Below are 23012 nucleotides of genomic sequence, written 5' to 3'. Positions count from 1 at the left end.
CTTTGAAAGAAAAATATTTTTCTGACACAGAGTTTCAAATCTTGCTGTATATCTACCCCTAGAGGAAGCTTAGAAGCTTACTACATACATCTGCACATTGAACACAGTAACACAACCATAGGCCCTGGATGCTGTTGAAAAACAAAATTGGATCATTTGAAGGCTGGCACAACCTCTCTGTCTCTCCTCCTTACCCTCCTCATCATTAGGAATGTTCCAGGCAGATTGCCTCCTATTCATCACCTGTGTCAGCACGGGACATAGGCTGGATCGTTAAGGCACCTGTGTAGTTTTCGCTGCAGAGGAATAGGAAAAATGATGAAGATGGTGGGGAGGAGGGACAGAGGGCTTGTGCCAGCCTAATGCATACACAAAAGAAGCCACGGCCAAAGGGCACGGGGCTGCCAGTTTAAACGTTTTTTAGGACAATATCTGCATCACCTGCCAAATGGACCCAAGGACAAATCTTGGATTTAAAGCAGCTATCCAAAGGTACAAGCGATTTGGAGGGGTCAGATTGTGGGTACAGAGTCACTTTAAAGAAATATTGATTCTTATACAGATCTTACTCTCACCTTCTCTCCTTTAATATAAATGCATTTTTTGTCATCTGTTTCTTGTTCATCAGTGGAATACAAATTGCAGTACCAACTATCTTCACATACTTCGGCACATACTGAAAGATCAATTACACCTTCTACTGGCTTTCCATATGTATAACTGGAAGAAAAGACATGAGTTACTGATGCTGTCAAACTCTCATGGACATCCTCCCGTGACCCACTGGCAGCCAGACCATAACCCTCGGTGAAGGTTCAGCTTTTTTTCCCCAAGTTCGACCAAAACTGTTGAACCCAAACTTCCATGAGTCCACTCATCCTTAGTCATTCTTAGACCTAGGCTCCCGGGGTGGAGCGGCCTAGAGCTGACAAAGCTCTCCGCTTCCTATTATTGTAAATTTACTCGTCTCTAGGTATAACCCTTTTTTGTCTTATGTGTGGCTGTATGAAGCTTTTGGCTATGTTGAAATGATGTTTTCAGTTGCCCATTTTTAGGCCATCTTTTTGAATGGCCGTCATTGTGAGACAGAAATACTGTCCAAAACTTTCCATCAGTGTAGCTGTATGACTTGTTGATACCATTTGTTGACAATCAGCATTATAAGAAATGTCTAGATGTACTAGATGTGATGTGAACTGATGCCTATAAAGAACGTTCCCTGGTCACTTTTTTTTTTTAATAGCCGCTATACTTATCTTCTGCTGCATCTACTGGTGGACTCTAATGATACGTACTAGGGATGGTCCGAAACTGCCGAGGTTCGGGTTCGTATGAACCCGAACGCTCAGCATCAGATTCCCGCTGTCTGCCCGCTCCGTGGAGAGGGTGGATACAGAAAGAGGACCGCCTTGAAAACTGGGATACAACCTATGGCTATGGCTGTATCCCAGTTTTCCAGGCGGTCCTCCCGCTGTATCCACCCTCTCCACGGAGCGGGCAGACAGCGGGAATCATTACCGAGAGTTCGGGTTCGTACGAACCCGAACCGAACTCGGTTCGGACCATCCCTAGTACGTACCATTCAGTTATAATATTGGTCTTACCTGCCACATGCTTTAAGTTGAAAGGATTTATCTGTCATTGCTATTTCAGATGGCATATTGAGATTAAACTCAAACCTCTTCAGCACTAAAGAGAATAGAAATGTCATTGATTATTGACCTTTTTTCAGAGTCATCCTTACCACACTAGGTGAGATCTTGCATGGAGCCACAGACCAAGAAAGTCAGTCATCTTGTGTTTTTGTAATAATTGTGCCAACAGCTGTTGCTCTCTCACCAAGCTGCTTGCCTATTGTCATGTAGCCCACCCCAGCCTTGTGCAGGTCTACAATTATGTCTTTGGTATCCTTAGATTGAAGTTTAGTCTCGGCCATGGTGGTTAGGATGGAGTGTGATTGATTATGTGTGTGGATAGGTGTTTTTTATTTATTTTTTATTATCCAGGTAACAAGTTAAAACAGATGCAATTAATACAGGTAATGAGTAGGAGGAGCTTCTCCTGCTCTGGACAGTTCCTGTCTCGGCCAGAGATGTCAGCAGAGAGCACTGTGTCAGACTGAGAATAAAACATTTCCTGCATGACATATAGTAGCTAATAAGTATGGGAAGATGAGATTTTTAATAAAGTAAATTACAAATCTATATACCTTTCTGACACCAGTTGATTTGAAATAAAAAGATTTTCACTGGACAACCCCTTTAATTCTGCTATTAAGTGTCATAGAGGTGAGGCCAGGGCACTGAAGGGCACATGTTCTGTATCAAGACACTCCATGGACTCCATGATGTACCAGATTCTCCCATAGAAGCAGTCTCCTGATATGAACCATATCTGCATAATATAGCATGCAATGTAGCATACCATGATTTGTTCTCACCAGGATTAATTTAAAAAACTTCTGGGTGCCTCCATATAAAATCAGAAGAACATACAGGTATACTGGTATAGAAATGGTCAGTAATAGGCTACAGGTGCTGTACTTGGTAGAGCTATAATAGGTGTGTGTGTACAGCCTTTACATATTTATTTTATCTTCATTTAATTAGAAGTCAATTATTTTTTTTCACTTTCACCTCAACTTACCATATTCATCAACCAAAAAAACATTTTCACAGCCACCAGGTATATTAATCTTGTAAGTTCCAAATGTTAATTCATTGGCCAGATGGAAGCTAAAGTCTGCAAACCCTTGCTTTGTAGACACATCCAGCCACTGGGCTATGCGGTTTTTATTTGGATTCTGTGAAAAAAAAAACAATGTACATAGTGTGATTTCTTATGGAAGTGAAGTCTCATTTAGGGTGCCTTTACACGTACCGTATCGCTGTGTTTTTATGGCTGCGTTTTTTCAACTCTTCGTTTTTGGTGCGATTTTTACATGCGCGTTTTGATTTTCACATGATTTTCATGTAAAAATCGCACCAAAAACGAAGAGTTGAAAAAACGCAGCCATAAAAACGCAGCGTTAAAACTGCAGCGATACGGTACGTGTGAAGCTACCCTTAGAGTTAAACATTCAGTGTCCTGATACCTGTATACTATCTCTAAAAGTAGCTGTTGCTGTGCATCATTTTCCCTTATTTCTTAAATAAAAGGTTGACCTGAGACTTTCTACTGTATAGTTTACCCTGAATATTTTTTTATTTATACTTCTTAAGTGGCAGCAGAAAGAGTTGACAAGAGCCACTCCGCTGCTGCCAACGTCTCTGTCAAATACTGGTCAAATACTGCAGAGCTGTCCCCTCCAGAGACTTATTTGTCACTATGCATCTGTGGTAGGGAGCCTTGGGCGGCAGTCTGCGGGGAGGGGGGGGGGGGGGGTGCTCACGCCCCCCACCAGACTTTTTCCCCCTTCTTTCTCCCACCCACACATACACTTACTAGGTGGGGGATGTATACACAACGGGGGAGGTTACAAGAAGGGAGATTCACCTACAGGGGGATTGCCTACTGGGGGCTTGATTGCCAATAGAGGGATCATTGCCTATGGGGATCATCTGCAGGGTAGGGGGCTTGCTACAGAGTGATTACCCACATGTGAAGGATTGCCTACATGGGACATGCAATTTACTGGGGGGAGGGGCTAACTAACATGGGGATCTCTATATAGGGGATCTGTGACGGGAAAGACCTACACAACCCTAGCACAGGGTCAGCCCCTGCTGTTGTTTGGGGACGCCTAAACCAGGGGTCCCATTTCAGCAATAGGCAGGGTTAAACCAGGGGTAACCTATCTCATACCTTTACCCCTTATATCTTTACCTACAATCATCGAATCATAAAACCTGTTTTTCATGTTTGTGTTTAATGTACATATTAATAAATACATGCTATAAGACGTATTATAGCATTTTCACCACAGTCCCTCCACTTTGTTTATTTATTTAAAAGCCTAGGACTGTGGGAACTCTTTACCTAAGTTCAATCATTAGGTTCCTCGACCCAACCGCTAAGCGCTGTGGGAACATAGCCATATTGTGGATCCATATTACTTACATTTATCATTCATTCATAAACCTGTGCAAGTAAATGTAATAATAAATAATATTATGTCATAAGTCTCTTGTATACTTGTTATACTTACTATTATTTCAAGCAAATGATGCTAAAAGTAAAAAAAAATAAAATAAAATAAAAATAATGTTACAAATAAGATACAAATAGATCAAAGATGAAATTCAATGAATAAGTTATGAATAGTGACTATTATACAGCATCATGTAAAAACTACATTGAAGCCCTGTGTAGTCTTAGGCCATGTTCCCACTGCATAAGTTTCCTTATGATCACGACCGTTGTAACAACGGGCATTATTACAACAGAACTTACGTAGTGCTGCCATCTATGGCCTAGTGGCATGTCAGTTTTCTGTGGCCGCTATTCATTGAATAACGGCCGCAGAAAACCTGTCAGTTCACACAATGGAGCATGTGGCTCGGGCTGCACGCTCCATTGTGTGCAGCGGAGAATTCGGATGCAGGCACGCACGGATGCATCTGAATTCAGCAGCAGTGAAGATCGAAGACACGGGCCGTTCTGTGACAACTTGACCACTGAGCAGCATTGCCATGAGTATCCTTCCGCAACTTTCTACCACTGTAGATAACATTTATGCTATGTCCCCTCAACGTCTTTTTTTTAGGTCAAATAACGGCCACTGTTTTTATAATAACGGTTGTTTTTTGATAATATCATGAACATTATAAACATTATATGCGTCTGTTATTTACTAAATGACAGATTTCACGTTGTGCGCAAATAGCCATCTAGTAAAAGTGACAATCCAGTGCTGCTTGATGGTCAGCTCAGGCTTTGGTTGTGGTCTAATAAAGGACATAAATCATCTTAGAAATAACATCATCAGGTATCTGATACTTTGTGAAGACAACCATGCATGTTTTAGGAAGCTAATTGGAGCACAGAGCTCTGCTACTGATATGCGTTGGAAATTTTTATGTTAAAGGGAATCTGTCAGCACCCAGGCGCTGCCCAAGGTGTTGACAGTGTGCTGTAGCTGGCAATCCACTAGTGAGCATGTAACCTTTTGGTAATTTGTCCGTGCAGTGGATTATGTGCAATCTCGGGTCTCCTACTATATTGAAGAGTCAAAGAGGAGTTGTGTCTCAGCATTTGTGCCACACTCTGGCACCACTGCTTTCTCCTCTCTCTTCTTCATGAATAATCTCTGCTGTCCGGTCTCCTGCTTGCTCACGCTGTCAGCCAGTGTCAATGAGTGTTGATTTGAGTCATAAACTGCCTTCAAAAGTCTCATCTGTAATTAGATATAGTTTAAATCTCCAAACCTAACTGTGGTCTAGGGGTAAATCATCAATCTAGATACTAACAACGTTTTTTGCTAGGTTTAATTCCCAATGGAAATTAAATATAGTTATTTATTTTTTTCTCATCATTGTATAAAAAAACTGAATTGTAAAACTAATTTGAACCTTAATGGGGATTCTTTGCACTTTTAAAAATAGTGAGAAAAAAATAACTATATTTTATTTCCATCAAGGGAATTGAACCCAGGGGGGAAAAAAGTTGTTGTTTTTTTAAACAGGTTACTATATCTGATTGCAAATCAGTCCTCTGTAGGCAATTTATGTCTGAATTAAGAGACACTAATGCTACGTTTACACGGAACGATAATTGGCTCGATCGTACGATTAACGATGTCGGAGTAACGATTTTTTTTTTTCATAACGATCAGCGTTTAGACGGTACGATATATCGTACGGAAAAATCGTTTTGCGATCACGTGCCCGCAGCCCGCCCCGCCCGCAGCCCACCCCCCTGCTCGCAGCCGGGCCCCCCGCTCAACCGCAGCCCGGCCCCACGGTCAACCGCAGCCCCCTGCGCCGCCCCGATCGCCACCCCCGCCGCCCCGATCGCCAGGAGCCGTTTGAAATTCCCGGAGCCCCTCTTCAGCCAATCAATGCAAGGCAGCACTGATTGGCTGAGAAGGGGAGCCGGGAATTTCAAAGGGATCCTCTTCAGCCAATCAGTGCTGCCGTGCATTGATTGGCTGAAGAGGGGAGCTGGGAATTTCAAACGGCTCCTCTTCAGCCAATCAGTGCTGAAGAGGAGCACTGATTGGCTGAAGAAGAGCCGTTTGAAATTCCCGGCTCCCCTCTTAAGCCAATCAATGCACTGAAGAGGGGAGTCGGGGATTTCGAAGACCTGCTACGCGGAGCAGGTAACGTATGCTCGTGGCCGGGGTGGCGGGGGCGATCGGAGCGGCGGTGGCGGGGGGGGGGGGCGATCAGAGCGGTGGCGGCGGCAGCGGTGGTGATTGGGGCGGCGGCGGGGGTGGCAATCGGAGCGGCGGCTGGGGTGGCGATCGGAGCGGCGGTGTTTCGCCGCATTTACACGTACAATTATCGTTCGAATTCGATCGCGAAAATTTGTCCGATAATCGTTCCGTGTAAATGTAGCATAAGGGTCCATTTACACAGAAAGATTATCTGACAGATTATCTACCAAAGATTTGAAGCCAAAGCCAGGAATGGATTTTAAAAGAGGAGAAATCTCAGGCTTTCCTTTCTGACCTGATCTCTGTTTATAGTCTGTTTAAGGCTTTGGCTTCAAATCTTTGTCAGATAATCTGTCAGATAATCTTTCTGTGTAGATGGGCCCTAACTGACAGCATGAGGGAGCAGAATATTGGGCAGCAGAGAATATTTCTGAAGAAGAGGGAGGAGGAAGAAGTGGTGAGGAGTGCCATTGTCACAACTCCTCTTTGTCTTTTTTTTACAGTAGGAGAAGGGAGATTGCGTATAAGCCACTCCACTGGCAAGTTACCAAAAGGCACCATGCTCACAAGGGGACTGCTAACTACAGCACATTGTCAGCACCCTGGGTGATGCCTGGGTGCTAACAGATTCCCTTTAAATGTTGCTCTTTAAACCATTACAAGGGAATACACAGAAATACATTCTCACCTGTTCATTTATTGGTTGAAAATCAGGGTTTACAGATATCACCTGAAATTTTACTAGAATAAAAGGAGACAGGGAAACAGGAATTATTAGTTTACACTTAAGACTGTGTCACACATGGCTTTTTTTAAAATTATTGATGCATTTTTGCTGCACTTTTCCCACTATTTTGCGGCGAGTTATGCAATTGTAGTAAAATAGCGTTTTTGGGGGGGGGGGTTTTGCAGGGATTCGGTCAAAATCATAGCAAAAATTAAAATAGCAGGAAAATTGTGGTAAAAAGACAAAAAAAATAATGCCAAGTAATGTAGATACACTGAATTGTATTTGTGTCTACATTCGGGTCTTCCATTTTTTTGCATAGCTCTGTCTCTCTACCAGGAATCATATCAGGAAACGGCAGTCCTCTCGTTATACAGTGGTGCCTTGGATTACGAGCATAAATCGCTCTGGGACTTTGCTTGTAATCCATATCCACTCTTAAACCAAAGCAAATTTTCCCAAAAGAAATCAATGAAATGCAGAAAATTGGTTCCACGCCCCAAAAATAATGATTTTTTTTTTTTAATTCTAAACATGTAAAACAAATGAAAGAAACATTTAGAGCTGAAGATGTTATAAGTTACTGTGCAGTATATCAATCATCATGTGGAGTATAATGTATAGTAAGGGCTCCTGAAAAAACAGCAGTAGTTTGTAGATACAGGATGGAACTGCTTATCCCCATAATGCAGGAGCGTCCTTCAACAGGCTAGAATGGAGAAGCAGGGCTGCTGTCAGAGGTCTGTGTGGTCACATGACAGCAATGTGGAATGGGCGGTATTCAGCATGGACCAATCAGGAAGTGAGAATCACAGAGCTGTGCAGGAGGACAGTGACAGAAACGTTTCTTTACAGCAGTGTGAATGGCTTAGTGTAAGTGTAGGCACATTATATGGAATGGACAGGGAGCTCTTAAACCAAAGCAACGCTCTTAAACCAAGTTACAATTTTGAAAAACTGTGAGCTCTTCTTGCAAAGCGCTCTTAATCCAAGGTACTCTTAAACCGAAGAACCATTGTATAGACGGCTGCAAAAAATGATCATGATCATTATTTTCTGTCGTCTATTTAAAGAGAGGGCCACCTTTGCCTGATATGTTACCAGAGTAGGGACATAGCCTTACAATAAAGTTGTTGCAACCAATCAGATTTCAGCTTTCATTTTTCATAGACCTATTTAAAAAAAAATTAAAGTAGCATCCTGGTTGCTATGGAAAGCAGCTACCATGTTGCTACGCACATGTTTTGAGAAATCTCCCCATGTTTTTCTAATGGTCTACCGCCTTACCTATGTCACCTGGCTTGTAAACGGACTTATCTGTCTGAATGATGCACGCATCATCTCTTTCAACGATAACAACTTTCTTGGTGTCATCCACATTGATATCTTCTCCATGTACAGATACGTGTAAGAACCAGATTTGCTCATCCTTTTTTGTTGCTGGGACCTAATAAGAATACAAGTCAATGTTTTGACCTATGCGTACATGTATGCGTGTATTTTTTACTTGAGGATTATAATCTGTCCTCGTCATGTGACGGACACACTGGTACATGGCTTGTCACAGAACAGTTATCAGAGCTCTGTCCTGTAGGTCCATAACGTGACCAGGACAGACTTTTTCCCCCTAAAGTTTTTACCCAGCATAAGTACCCTTTGCAAACTAGAGATGGGAAAACATATGGTAAATTTCGGATTTGCGCAAACCCAATGGCTCCGCACTTCAATCCCACAGCCTGGAGAAGATGGATACAGTCCTAGGGCTGCATCCATCTTCTATGGGTTAGGGGGTTCAAATGCAGAGCTATTGGGTTTGCGCCAACCTGAACTTACCGCTAATCTTTATGGCAAACCATATAAATTACAAACGTCATAAAAATCGCCCTATAAAAGTGTGAGGCTGCATAGTATAGCGTACATCATAATAGACACTTGAGCTGAAGATATTCTTATTGATGAGAAATGGGGAGTTTATAGTATGGGGAGTTTTATATAGTATGTACTGCACATTGTTTTGTCACATCTTAGCCCTTATTCCCAGATTCCAAGCTTCACAGAAGCTACAGAGCGTCAGGTGCTCCTGGCATTAAAATGATACATGATGCTGGGAGGTCTGTGATTCTACCTCATGGCTTTACGCTCCGTAGCTTCTGTGAATCACAGAATAAGGAAATAAAGTCTGACTTTGGAAACATATACAAACCTGGAAGCTATAGCACTCAGAATGAGCAGCAGTGGTTACTTTATGTTCAGCTAAAACATGAACTTGTTCTTGTTGCTTCAGCTCTATTCTAAAATCGACCGGCCCCTTCAGGTCAAGAAAGGTCACACAGGCTTTCTCTTTGGTCCCCTGCTCTAGTTCTGCTGGAACTGTGATTACATAATGGCTGTAAGAACAGGAAAAACAAGAATTGTTAATATATACATATAATATATATACAGTGGTGCCTTGGATTACGAGCATAATTGGTTCCGGGACCGTGCTTGTAATCCAAATCACTCTTAAACCAAAGCAAATTTTCCCATAAGAAATCATAGAAATGCAGACAATTGGTTCCACACCCCAAAAATAATGATTTATTATTCTGAATAACATGTAAAACTAATGAAACAAGCATTCAGAAACAGCAGAATATGTGATATTATAAGTTACTGTACAGTAATGGAGAGGATGGGAAACACAAGTGCTGACAGAGACTGCAGGGAGGAATGAGCAGGGCAGATGTGGGCACATACATGCAGCACTCTCTGTACGGGAAGAGAGGGGTTACAGCCATGGAGAGATTACCTCTACAGTCCTGTCCCCTGATGTGAGCCCCAGCCTGAAGTGGATCTGCTATGATTTGGAAGGTGAGGGAGACTTCCTGGGTCAGAGTACAGTGCTGTAGACCCCGCTATGCAGACCATGCCCCGCCCCCACTCCCCCTCCCATCCAGTACAGAGAGCTCTTAAACAAAAGCAATGCTCTTAAACCAAGTCACAATTTTGAAAAACTGTGAGCTCTTAAACCAAGTTACTCTTTACTCTTAAACCAAGGTACCACTGTATACATATATCTACATTGTGACCCAGTCAGGCGGTTGTTGCAGGATGGGAGGTATCTTCCTCTCAGCTTGTCTTGCTCATAGGGATGCAGAGAGCTGTACTCAAGGACCGGACTAGAGTTAATGGGCCATTCCAGGTTTTTAGGTACAATGCAGCAGTTTCCTCCCACAATATTTATATATGAGGAATAATGTTACAATTATATTGTTATTTGCTACTGTTAACATCAGAATATTATCTTAAAACACTCAGTGCCATTTTGCTCTTGTGCACCAGCTTAGTGTGACAATATCCCCTCCCTGTAGGTTCTAATGGAGACATGTTACTGAACAGAGGGGCCCGTCTCCAGTGCATACAGCCGGGCCGGTGCACAAAAACAAAATGGCACCGAGTGTGCCTATTGGGCAGCGTTTTGGAAAAAGGGCCACATCACTGCTGACAGGATAATGTAAAAAAAAAAAAAAAAAGGCTCCCCTAATGGTACATTTGCTTTAATCCCTTAAAGCGGCACTATCAGCAGATTCTCCCCAATGGACCTGCTGATATGCCGCAGATGTTCTTTCCGTGATGACTGCAGTGATGTTAATGAATCTTCTCTTCTCCTCAGCTTTCTTTAGATATTCCCTAAAACCCCCTTGGCCCGCCCAGCACTCCCCCTCCCATGCTGCTTAGCCCACCCCCTCCCATGCCGCTGGTATGACAGCCGATCAGGAGCCCAGGACAGTATGCTGCTCACTGCCACAGTTTGCAGCATGCAGCTGGCAGGAGTGTGATCAGTGCTGGGAGCCTGGGTTGAGCTGGATGGTAAAGCTCAGCCCAAACTCCCAGCACTGATCATGTTCCTGCCATCTGCAAACTGTGACAGTGAGCAGCATACTGTCCTGGGCTCCTGATCGGCATTCAAGCCCCAGCCATCCAAGCAATCGTGGCAGCCTGCCATTAACCCCTTAAACGCTGCGATTGCGGCAGCATTTAAGTGTAAGTGACAGGAGCAGCTTCTGTCACTTACCGATCATGACCCCTGAAGCAGGTCTGCAGGGGTTCGGATCGCATGGCTTGACTGCCAGAGGTATACTGCTTACCTCTGTGTAGCATGATCTTCAGTCTTCTGATAGAGTCTGCCACAGGCAGGCTCTATCAGAAAATCACAGATTACACTGCTCAATGCTATGCTATGACATAGCAGTGATCAGTGTGAGAAATCTGATATGTGTGTGTAATAGTCCCCTGGGGGGAATTAAAAAAAATGTAAAAAAATAAATAATTGTTTTTAAAAATGGCCCAAAGCCCCTGCCCTAATAAAAGTCTAAATCACCCCCCTTTCCCATTTTATAAATAAAACTAAAAGTAATAAAATAAATAACCATATTATATATCATAACGTGTGTAAACGTCCGCTCTATTAAAATAAAACAATATTATTACCAACAGCGAGAACAAAAAGCGGTAAAAATTGCCAGGATCCCAAATTTTTTATCACATTTGGCATATAAAAAAATTATTAAAAAGTCATCAATACATCCTATCTAAACAAATATGGTAGTAATAAAAAATTGCTTTTTTTTAGAGATCATGGCCCAAAAAATGACATCCCATACAGCCCCATAGATGAAAAAATAAATGCGCTATAGGAGTTACAATAGGGCCATTTTAAATATACCTAGTTGCAAAAAATAAAGTCTTACTGTTAATAACAATAGTAAAATATTAGAAAAGCTATGCAAACATGCGTATCACTGTACTCAGACTGACCTATAGAATAAAGATAAAATGTCCTTTTTACCTTAAAGTGCATTACGTAAACACGCCCCCCCCTCCCCCCAAAATTGGCGTAATTGCATTATTTGTCTCAAATTCACCCCATAAATGATATTTTGGGGTTCCATCATTAGTTTTATGGTAAATTGAAAGGCTGCATTACAAAGTACATCTGTTCCTGGAAAAACCAAGACCTTACATGGCCCTGTAGATGGACAAATAAAAGAGTTAAAGCTTTTAGAATGCGAGGACGAAAAAACGAAAATGCAAAAATGTAAATTGGCCCGGTTCTTAAGGGGTTAAAGGAACAGTAGACATTTACTGGTTTAGTTTATCATATATTAGAAATTAAACTGAGAACTACATAAATAATAGTGATGAGCGAGTACTAAAATGCTCTGGTGCTCGTTACTCGAAACGAATATCTCCCGATACTCGAGTGCTCGTTTCGAGTAACGAACCCCATTGAAGTCGAGACTCAAGCATTTTTTGAGGGGACTCAGGTTCGGTAGAGGGAAGGTCGTGTGAAAACCTGTCAACCTCAGAGATTGATGGAAACACAATGGAAATGGACAGGAAACAGCAGTGGCAGCATGTATGCATGCCTCTGAGGCTGCCTAATGGCACCATTATGCCTAATTCTGTGCAACAGCCTGGTTAAAACAGAGGTAGGCACATGGACCACCCAAAAACTCAGCCTGACACAGCATGGCAGTGAGAACACAGGGAACCATTAAAACAGAGGTAGCATATCATGAACCATCCAAAAATTCAGCCTGACACAGCATGGCAGTGAGGACAGAGTGAACAAGGTAGAAGCGGTAGCCAGTCAGCCTTCCAAAAATTATACCAGACCTAGCATGGCAGTGAGCACACAGAGAACCATTAAAAGTGAGTGAGGAAGCAAGTGAGCCTCCCAAAAATTAGGCCAGACACAGCATGGCATTGAGCACACAGAGAACCATTACAAGTGAGTGAGGAAGCAAGTGAGCCCCCCCAAAATTAGGCCAGACACTGCAGGGCAATGAACACACAGAGAACCATTACAAGTGAGTGAGGAAGCAAGTGAGTCTCCCAGAAATTAGGCCAGAAGCAGCATGTCATTGAGCACCCAGAGAACCATTACAAGTAAGTGAGGCAGCAAGTGAGTCTCCCAAAAATTAGGCCAGAAGCAGCATGTCATTGAGCACCCAGAGAACCATTACAAGTCAGTGAGGAAGCAAGTGAGCCTCCCAAAAATTGAAGTGAGTCCGGGTGCTGGGATATGTAGTGGACATGAACCCGGGTGCTGACAGCTAACTGGCTAGGCCAGTTGTCAGTCAGCACTCACCATCAAGGGTACACTTAATACCTCTCGACCGGGGGTGGTGAGGCCCCAGCCACGGCTAGACAAAAAAAATAAAATAAAACAGCTGGCCGGTTGGCGGGGGTGCGATCGGCGGGCCCCCGGCAACCAGTCCTGCTCCTCCGCAGACGTAGTGTGACTTCAGAGCATGGCAGTGTGGACACAGAGAACCATTAGAAGTGAGTGAGGAAGCAATTGAGCCTTCCAATAATTAGGCCAGACCCTGCATGGCGGAAGAAGACTTGGCAGTTGGCTGATAAATGTAGGAAGAGGAGTAAGAGGAGGAGGTGGAGAGGAGATACCAAGAATCTTCATGTTCAGCAGCTTTCCCCGGGTGGACAGTTGAATTCAGGTGAAATCCAGGCTTTGTTCATTTTTATAAACGTCAGCCTGTCAGCGCTGTCAGTGGACAGGCGGGTGCGCTTATCAGTGATGATGGCACCAACTGCACTGAAGACCCGCTCTGACAACACGCTAGCGGCAGGGCAGGCCAGCACCTCCAAGGCGTAAAGGCGCCAGTTGGGGCCACGTATCCAGCTTTGAAACCCAGTAGTTGTAGGTAGCAGAGTGATCAGGAAGGACGGTGGTATGGTCAGCAAGGTACTCCCTCACCATCTTCCTGAAGGCTCCCCCCCTACTCTGTCTAGACTGGGGACGGTTGACATACAGTAGTCTTGCTGGGGTGCCATGAAACCGTCAAAGGCCTTGGAGAGTGTTCCCCTGCCCCTTTACAAGCTGCCTGCTCCATTGCTCCTCTCCCCCGCTCTTTGGCCCACAAAACTACGTCCTCTGGCGCTAGTGGTGTCAGATGGGAAGTACATTTTCAGCTTCTTCCCCAGGGCCTGTTGATATTGATTCACTCTTATACTGCGTTCCTCAGCAGGAATGACAGTGGAATAGTTCATTTTCTACCAAGGTTCCAGGAGAGTGAAAATCCAGTAATCTGTGTTGTCCAAAACCAGTAGTCAACATGGATGCCAGTTAAGGCCCAGCAGTAGTCAACATGGATGCCAGTTATGGCCCAGCAGTAGTCAACATGGATGTCAGTTAAGGCCCAGCAGTAGTCAACATGGATGCCAGTTAAGGCCCAGCAGTAGTCAACATGGATGCCAGTTAAGGCCCAGCAACAAGGATGCAAGGGCAGACACACCAGTAGTCAACATGGATGCCAGTTAAGGCCAAGCAGTAGTCAACATGGATGCCAGTTAAGGCCCAGCAGTAGTCAACATGGATGTCAGTTAAGGCCCAGCAACAAGAATGCATGGGCAGGCCCAGCAGTAGTCAACATGGATGCCAGTTATGGCCCAGCAGTAGTCAACATGGATGCCAGTTATGGCCCAGCAGTAGTCAACACGGATGCCAGTTAAGGCCCAGCAACAAGGATGCAAGGGCAGGCACACCAGTAGTCAACATGGATGCCAGTTAAGGCCCAGCAGTAGCCAACATGGAGGCAAGGGCAGGCACACCAGTAGTCAACATGGATGCCAGTTGACTTGCGGAAATGCGCACAGATGCGGTGCACCTTGTTGAGCAAGTCAGCCACATTGGGGTAAGCTTTAAGGAACCACAGCAACATAAGGTTGAAGACGTGGGCCAGGCATGGTACATAAGAGAAACAGATTCCTGTACTCAGGGAGACCAGCCAAACGACAACACTGCTGGCTGCTAGTGAAAGCGCTCAATGCAGTGAAGTCCTAGGTGCATTGCCCCCCGGGAATGGTACACGTGTGAGGCTGCCGAGTTGCAAAGCCACCACAAGGTTCCGCCCCTTGTCACACGCAACCAAGCTCACTGCTAATTACACACAAACCCGGGTGCTGACAGCTTACTGGCTAGTCCAGCTGTCAGTCACCATCAATGGTACACCTGATGCCTCTCGACCGGGGGTGGTGAGGCCCCGGCCACGGCTAGACCAAAAAAACAAAAATAAAACAGCTGGCTGGTTGGCGGGGGCACGATCGTCGGGCCCCCGGCAACCAGTCCCGCTCCTCCGCAGACGTAGTGTGACGTCAGAGCATGGAAGTGAGGAGAACTATTAAAAGTGAGTGAGGAAGCAAGTGAGCCTCCCAAAAATTAGGCCAGACACTGCATGGCATTGAGCACACAGAGAACCATTAAAAGTGAGTGAGGAAGCAAGTGAGCCCACCCAAAAATTGGAGTGAGTCCAGGGGCTGGGATATTTAGTAGACATGAACCAGGGTGCTTACAGCTAACGGGCTAGGCCAGCTGTCAGTCACCATCAAGGGTACACCTGATGCCTCTCGACCGGGGGTGGTGAGGCCCTGACCACGGCCAGACAAAAAAAAACTAAAATAAAACAGCTGGCCGGTTGGCGGGGGCGCGATTGGCGGGCCCCCGGCAACCAGTCCCGCTCCTCCACAGACAAAGTGTGACGTCAGAGCATGGCAGTGAGGACACAGAGAACAATACAATCTGCTTAAGAGGCCACGGAAATTGATCAAATACACTTTCAATCCTTTAAAGAGTCTCTAAGAGACGGCAAGTGCGGTAGCCTGTGTATTAAAAAGACCTGGTCAATCCTGCCTTCAAAAAGGCTACTACAACATCCAAGGAAGGAAAGAAGCTACTGGTAAAAGGCCTGGTCAATCCCGCCTTCAAAACGGCTAAAACATCCAAGGAAGGTAGAAGGTGCTGTTCAGCAGTTTGAGCACCGCCTGTTGGCGCTTACCCACGGCAGTGCTGCTGCGTCTAAAACTAAAATAGCCGGATTATGGCTAGATTTAACCTCACACCCTCATGCAGTTGTTTGTGATAGGCATCTCTTTGGGACGAAGAATAACAATACATTCTTCTTAAGAGGCCCCGAGCTAAAAAATGAAAGCGAACACCCACAAGTTGACATCCACAGATTATATGGTTCGAAATGGACAACACAAGGATGCTAAATTAGGATCCACCATTATCACTGTCTGTTCCTTTGAACAGTGGCGTGTATCTTGGAGATACAATAGATGACCAGACAGTCCATCAAGTTGCAATTGAATAGAAGTCTATTTGATTTTAAAATTTAAATTGAACGTTAGAAAATAAAAAAAACATAAAGTGGCCATTACCGGCCTTTAGATGAGGCAGGCGTGGAACCTCACAAAAATTAGGCCTTACACAGTAGAGTAAGAGTAAAAAAAAAAAAAAATAGCTGGCTGGTTGGCGGGGGCGCGATCAGCAGGCCCCCGGCAACCAGTGCCGCTCCTCCGCAGACGTAGTGTGACGTCAGAGCATGGCAGTGAGGACACAGAGAACCATTAAAAGTGAGGTAGCAAGTGAGCCTCCCAAAAATTAGGCCTGACATGGCGGTGAGAACACATGGAACCATTCAAAAACTGGTAGCATATGGACCACCCAAAACCTTAGCCTGACACCACAGACCCAGACCAAGATGGACAATACAATTATGGCTAGATTTAGCCTCACACCCACATGCAGTTGTGCGTGAGAGGCATATCTTTGGAGGTAGGGACGAAGAATAACAATACAGTCTTCTTAAGAGGCCCCGGAATTTGAATGAATGAATACACTTTCAATCCTTTAAAGAGTATCTAAGAGAGAGCAAGTGTCTTTTAAAAAGACCTGGTCAATCCTGCCTTCGAAAAGGCTACAACATCCAAGGAAGGATAGAAGTTACTGGTGAAAGGATGGCAGAGGACACCCCTAAGATAAGATGACATCCATAGATAATATGGTTCATAATGGACAAGACAAGGAAGGTAAATTGAATTTGACTATGAATTTGACTCTAGCAGTTGGCGTAACATTCCCTGCATCATGTGACTCCCAACTTCTCCCCCCACCGTTGTTTTGAGTTTGAATTTGACTTTGAATTTGACCGTAGCAGTTGGGGTTAGTTTAACTGGTTGACCAGTCAACATGGATGCCAGTTGACTTGCGGAAATGCGCACAGATGCGGTGCACCTTGGTGAGAAAGTCAGCCACATTGGGGTAAGTTTTAAGGAACCGCAGCAACACTAGGTTGAAGACGTGGGCCAGGCATGGTACATGTGTTAGGCTGCCCAGTTGCAGAGCCGCCACCAGGTTCCGCCCCTTGTCACACGCAACCAAGCTCACTGCTAATTACACACGAACCCGGAATGCCAGTTAAGGCCCAGCAGTAGCCAACAAGGAGGCAAGGGCAGGCACACAAGTAGTCTACATGGATGCCAGTTAAGGCCCAGCAACAACGAGGCTAGGGCAGGCACACCAGTAGTGTACATGGATGCCAGTTAAGGCCCTGCAACAACGAGGCAAGGGCAGGCACACCAGTAGTCAACATGGATGCCAGTTAAGGCCCTGCAACAACGAGGCAAGGGCAGGCACACCAGTAGTCAACATGGATGCCAGTAAAGGCCCAGCAGTATCCAACATGGAGGCAAGGGACAGTTGCTGCAGGGACAGTTGAACGCTGCGCTTGGACACCTTGCTGGAGGGTGTGGAGCATAGTGGAGGTGAAGGGGTGCGTGTAGGGGGGGAGGCACTCGTGCCTGGAGCCTGGGCGGGGGGACTGACAAAGCCAGCACATGACACAGGGGAAGGAGCAGGGGTGCGACTTGCAGTCACTGAACGGCCTTGGTTCCACTGAGTGGGGTGTTTAGCACCCCACTCAGCTTCCCTGCTGATCCTGGCGTGGCACATGTTGCACACTACAGTCGGCACATGTTGGCCACCTCTCTTCCTCTTCCAACCGGTCCTGCGGGTGAACTTGCCTCCCCCTCAAAAGCACGGTCTTCACTAGGCTTATCCACCCAGCTCGGGTCAGTCACCTCATCCTCATCCACCAGCTCCTCACTTTCCTCCTCACTTTGAGTTACATCCATGACAACAACCTCACTGTCTGACAACCGGGTCTCATCGTCATCATCAGACACCTCTTCCACATCGATTGCAAGTCCCCACTTTCATCACCCACTGACTGCGTGAGCTGCATAGTTTGGGCATCAGGACAGATCGACTGCTCCGGTTGCTCTGACTCAGGGAAGGGTCCAGAAAAGAGTTCCTGGGAGCATGGTGGTGGATCTGAATCCCTTCTTTCCCTGGAGGGGCTAGGCTGTGGGGAAGGAGGCTGAGCTAATGGAGCAAGGGTTCCACTCCCTTGGGTGGCGTGGGCGGACTGCGTTGAAGACTGGGTGGTGGATAAGTTACTGGACACATTATCCGCTATCCGAGTGATCACCTGTTCACACTGCTGCGGTTTCAATAACGGTCTACCTTGAGACCCTGTAAGTTGGTCAAAGTAGCTAGTGAGTGGACGTCTGCGGTGTGACACTACTACCTCCTCAACAGGTGCTGCTGTGTCACCCTGCCCTGAAACACGGCCTCCAGCAACCACATCACTTGGAACCCCACACCACCGCCCTCGACCCTTACCCCTGGGGTTCACTATTTTATGGACACTGCACAGTATGGAACTGAGATAGGCCTTGCGTATGAAATACAGATATATGAAAAAATAGTTGTAGTAACCAATGGTTTGGTGGGGCTGTACGGTGCAATCTGGTATGGGCACCAACTGTACACACTTTCTGTCACCCCAATACAATGAGCAGTGAAGTTCTATGCAGGATGCACTACAAATCCCAGCAATACAGTGTAGTACACCAGGACCACCAGCCCCAAAATCAAAAAGGAGTACACTGAGCACTTCTTAGGGGTGTGTATGCAACACCTAATGTCCCCTTTCTGCCAGCAGCCGATCACCACAGTGTGCTGGTTAAATCGCGGTAGCAGCACTGAAACTCCCAGCCAGCAGTCTGTAGTAATAGTATTAATAAAAGCTTTTAAGCCCTGAAAAGGGCTGTTTGTTTATATTGCTAGTATATACCCTGCCTACTGGAACGCTAAATCCTACACTGATGCTCTCCCTGACCAGCAGCAGCTCTGTCCCTGATCTGTCACAGCATGCGCTTGAAGCGAGCACTGCCGGTGCCTAGTTTTTTATGGCAGGGTCATCTGATCTGGCCAACCAATCGCTGCTATTGACATGTATGGGTCCCACGTCATCGCAGGATGTACCAAAGAGTCTCCTGCATGTTTATTGGCTAAGAAATAGCGCCCAAACTTACAGGAAACGGATGATGAGATTTCCTCGAGTATCACGAGATGCTCGTCCGAGTAACGAGTACCCTAATACTCGATCGAGTACCAAGCTTGGACGAGCACGTTCGCTCATCACTAATAAATAACCATTGTCTGTCTATTCCAGGAAATCAGCCATGTCCTCCTCCCCCTCACTGTCCTGCATCTGACTGAATCAGGGGCCACACAGGGTATATAGGGACCTGACAGATCAGGGGCCACACAGGGTATTTAGGGACTAGAGAGGATCGAACATCGGAACATGTAAGGTTCGATCGAACCTTCAGCATTTGATTCCCAATGCCTTTCCGTTCTGTGGGGAGGGTGGAGACAGCCCAGGTACAGCCTGGAAAACAGAGATACAGCCTAGGTAATAGTCTGTATCCCTGCTTTCCAGGCGGTACTCGGGCTGTCTCCACCCTCCCCACGGAACTGGAAGGCATCGGGAATCAAATGTTGTATGTTCGAGAAGGTTCGAGTTTGATCGAAACTGACATTTCCCGCTGTTCGATGATTTCTATTAGGGACCTGACAGATCAGGGGCCACACAGGGTATATAGGGACCTGACAGATTAGGGGCCACACAAGGTATATAGAGACCTGACAGTTCGGGGGCCTTGTTTTTGTTGCCATGTTTTTGTTGCGCTAGATAACTCCTTTAACCCTTAGACGACCCAGGGCGTATAGTTACGCCATGAAAGTCTGTCCCCAGATGACCTAGGGCGTAACTATACGTCCTGGCTGTTTCTCCAGCTATGAAGCACGCTCCGGAGCGGAGCACGCTTCATAGCAGGTGGGGGCCGGCTGCAATCAGCAGTCAGGACCTCACCGGTAATGACAAGCTGCAGCGACCGCGGCATTTAAGTGTAAGTGGCAGGGGGAGTCCCCTGTCACTTACCGATCGAGTCACACTGCGGGGGTCCCGATCGTTAAAACAGACTGCTGGAGGTCTCTTACCTGCCTCCATGCGGTCCGATCGGCGATCTGCTGCACTAAGCCTGCACAGGCAGGCTCAATGAGCAGATCGCCAAAAACACTGATCAATGCTATGCCTATGGCATAGCAATGATCAGTGTAAAAATCAAAGTAGTGTATGTACAAGTCCCCCAAAGGGACTTCAAATGTGTAAAAAAAAAAAAGTTAAAAACACTAACACACTACCCCAAAACCCCTCCCCCAATAAAAGTCTAAATCACCCCCCTTTCCCATTATATAAATAAAACATATAAAAATACATAAACAAATAAACATATAATATACCGTAGCATGCGTAATTGTCCAATCTATTAAAATATAACAAGCGTCATTGCGAACAGTAAACGGCGTACGCGAAAAGAGGGAAAAAAGTGCGCAGATTACCGATTTAATGTTACATTATATATAAAAAAAAATTAATAAAAAGTGATCAAAACGTCCGATCTTCACAAATATGGTATTAATAAAAACTAGACATCATGCCGGAAAAAATGACACCCCATACAGCCCCATAGGTGAAAAAATAAAACTGTTATAAGCGTCACAATAGGCCCATTTTATTTATAATTAATTGCCAAAAAATAAAAAAAAAGATTTCGTTCAAAAAATATATACTGTATATATTAGAGAATCTGTGTAACCTGCATATGTCTGTGTTCGGGCTGACCTATAGAGTAATTGTATCATGTCGCTTTTACCATATAGTGTATTACGTAGACACAGGAACCCCCCAAACATTACCATATTGCATTCTTTTTTACGATTTCACCAATTTATATCTTCATAAATTATATATTTGGGATTCCATCATACATGTTATGGTAAAATGAAAGACGCCATTACAAAGTACAACTATTCCTGTAAAAAACAAGCACTTACACGGCTTGTAGATAGAAAACTGAGAGTGCTGGAGCTCTTAGAAGGGGAGGAGGGAAAAACGAAAACACTAAGATCAAAATTTGCGCGGTCATTTTGGGCCTGGTCCTCAAAGGGTTAATGCACTTCCACAACACATGTACAGCAGATTGTGTTAAACCGAATCTGTGACCCCCTGACCGTTTACCAAGCTGGTGTCATCACAGGATAGATATCAGAAAGCATTCCGAATGTATCTTTGTTGCCTGTGTCTGTGTTCCTATTGACAAAAAAGTACCTTTATTCTTTATGTGAATGGTATAAAACAGGCGGAGCCCGTTGTTTCTTAGGCCCTAGAACTGCTACAACTTACTGGTATTGAATTCACAGTGTACATCACTGATTATGCAAGGGCCAGGCATTCAGCATGCCAAGGTGTAGCAGTGCAGTAGCAGTGCTAGCGCCCAGGGAATAATAGTCTTTTTTTGTGAAAATAAAAACACAGACACAAACAACACTGGTATGTTCAAAATGCTCCCATTCATATCTACCCACCAGCTCAGTAAGCAGTCAGGGGGTCTCAGATTGCCTTTTTTTAAATTGGACTTGGACATTGGCTTACATGCGAGCCACCGATAGATGGCACTAGAAATACAATATTCTTCCATCCCGCAGGAGAGTTGTATGGCATACTTTTTTCCTACTGAGTATACAGTAGAATATCCATATCTAGTGAGAGTAACATCTAACATAATATCTATCAATGACTCTTTTGGTTCCTCAATCTAGGCAAACATTACTGTAATATATTATACATTCCCTAATTTGCGTTAGAAAGGATAATCTGGGTCTTACGGTTTTGATGCTGATGTAAGGGATGAGCTGAAGATTGCTAGGCAGACGGGAACCAAAAGAAGCCACATGTTGGATCACACGTCACCTCCACCAAGTCTCCAAAATGTTCTCTCTTTTATAATGTTGAGAGGTGGAGGAGGATTCCCAATACACCTCAGCCCCTGGATACAAATATCCAAGGACAGTAAACTTCTGTGGGAGAATTTTAGCTACTAAGCAAGCAACCTATGACCTCTTATGTTCTGTGGAATTTGTACTGGAAGCAGGCCAAAGTAAATAATATTCCTTACATACACAAGGCATGTGAAATATAAACTAAGGCTGCGTTCACACGTTCAGTGATTTTCCAGGTCCGTGATTGGGGTCTGCTAGCTACCTTCTTAGCCGTGCAAAACAGTCCGTTTTTCATCCATGTCCGTTTTTTTCACGGATGTGTTTTATAGCATTTTTAATTACATTGATTACATCTCATCCGCGCCTTTCACGGATGAACACGGATGTCACATCTGTGTACATCTGTGAAAAACACGGATCTCATTGATTTCTATGGGGAATCCATTCCGTGCTTCCGTTCCGAGTTATAACATGTCCTATTTTTAAACGGAACAGATCACGGATCCGTGAAATCGCAGAACGTCTGAATAGCCCAATAGAAAGCAATGGGCTATAAAGTTGTCCGTGCGCACGGATCCGTGAGCACGAACAACTTCCCGTAATGTTTGAATGCAGCCTTAGTGACTTACAGGGGTCAGGGCCCTACACAGAAGGGGAATCTATTTAGGCTCATCTCGCCACCTATACCGAACAGGTGCATGTTCAAGGGTTACCAAGGCTAGACATCCATCCACAGACATCTGTTTCGGGGTATTTGTCCCTCATCAGTGTGGAGCATGATTCTGGCTTCCAGGGGCAATGAAAAATAGACCAACAAAGACATCCCTTGGCAACAGTTTATCCTTCTCTGGAGAGAGGGATATCTGTCTATTCCTGTGTTTTAAGACTTGCAATTGAGGCTCCACAGACTCTTTCTTTCCATATTCAAATTTTGT

At 45.0% G+C, this 23012-nt stretch overlaps 1 protein-coding gene across 1 annotated transcript in view; it reads right to left on the bottom strand.

The window, feature by feature from the left end:
• The window catches only part of LOC138799217 (alpha-2-macroglobulin-like protein 1), an 88073-nt gene extending 65953 nt beyond the window's left edge, over nucleotides 1-22120 (bottom strand). Inside the window, exons 1-8 of the mRNA XM_069980103.1 lie at nucleotides 21964-22120; nucleotides 9247-9430; nucleotides 8331-8490; nucleotides 7005-7057; nucleotides 4148-4168; nucleotides 2647-2803; nucleotides 1605-1689; nucleotides 576-720 (exon numbers count right to left, since the gene is read on the bottom strand). Of these exons, the coding sequence (XP_069836204.1) occupies nucleotides 576-720; nucleotides 1605-1689; nucleotides 2647-2803; nucleotides 4148-4168; nucleotides 7005-7057; nucleotides 8331-8490; nucleotides 9247-9430; nucleotides 21964-22031 (873 nt within the window). The 5' untranslated portion in view covers nucleotides 22032-22120. The remainder of the gene's footprint in view (nucleotides 1-575; nucleotides 721-1604; nucleotides 1690-2646; nucleotides 2804-4147; nucleotides 4169-7004; nucleotides 7058-8330; nucleotides 8491-9246; nucleotides 9431-21963) is intronic.
• Between the last annotated feature and the right edge of the window lie 892 nt (nucleotides 22121-23012).

The sequence above is a fragment of the Dendropsophus ebraccatus genome, chromosome 8, assembly GCF_027789765.1.
Source record: "Dendropsophus ebraccatus isolate aDenEbr1 chromosome 8, aDenEbr1.pat, whole genome shotgun sequence".
Classification (NCBI taxonomy): domain Eukaryota; kingdom Metazoa; phylum Chordata; class Amphibia; order Anura; family Hylidae; genus Dendropsophus; species Dendropsophus ebraccatus.
This window is presented reverse-complemented; position numbering and strand designations above follow the sequence as displayed.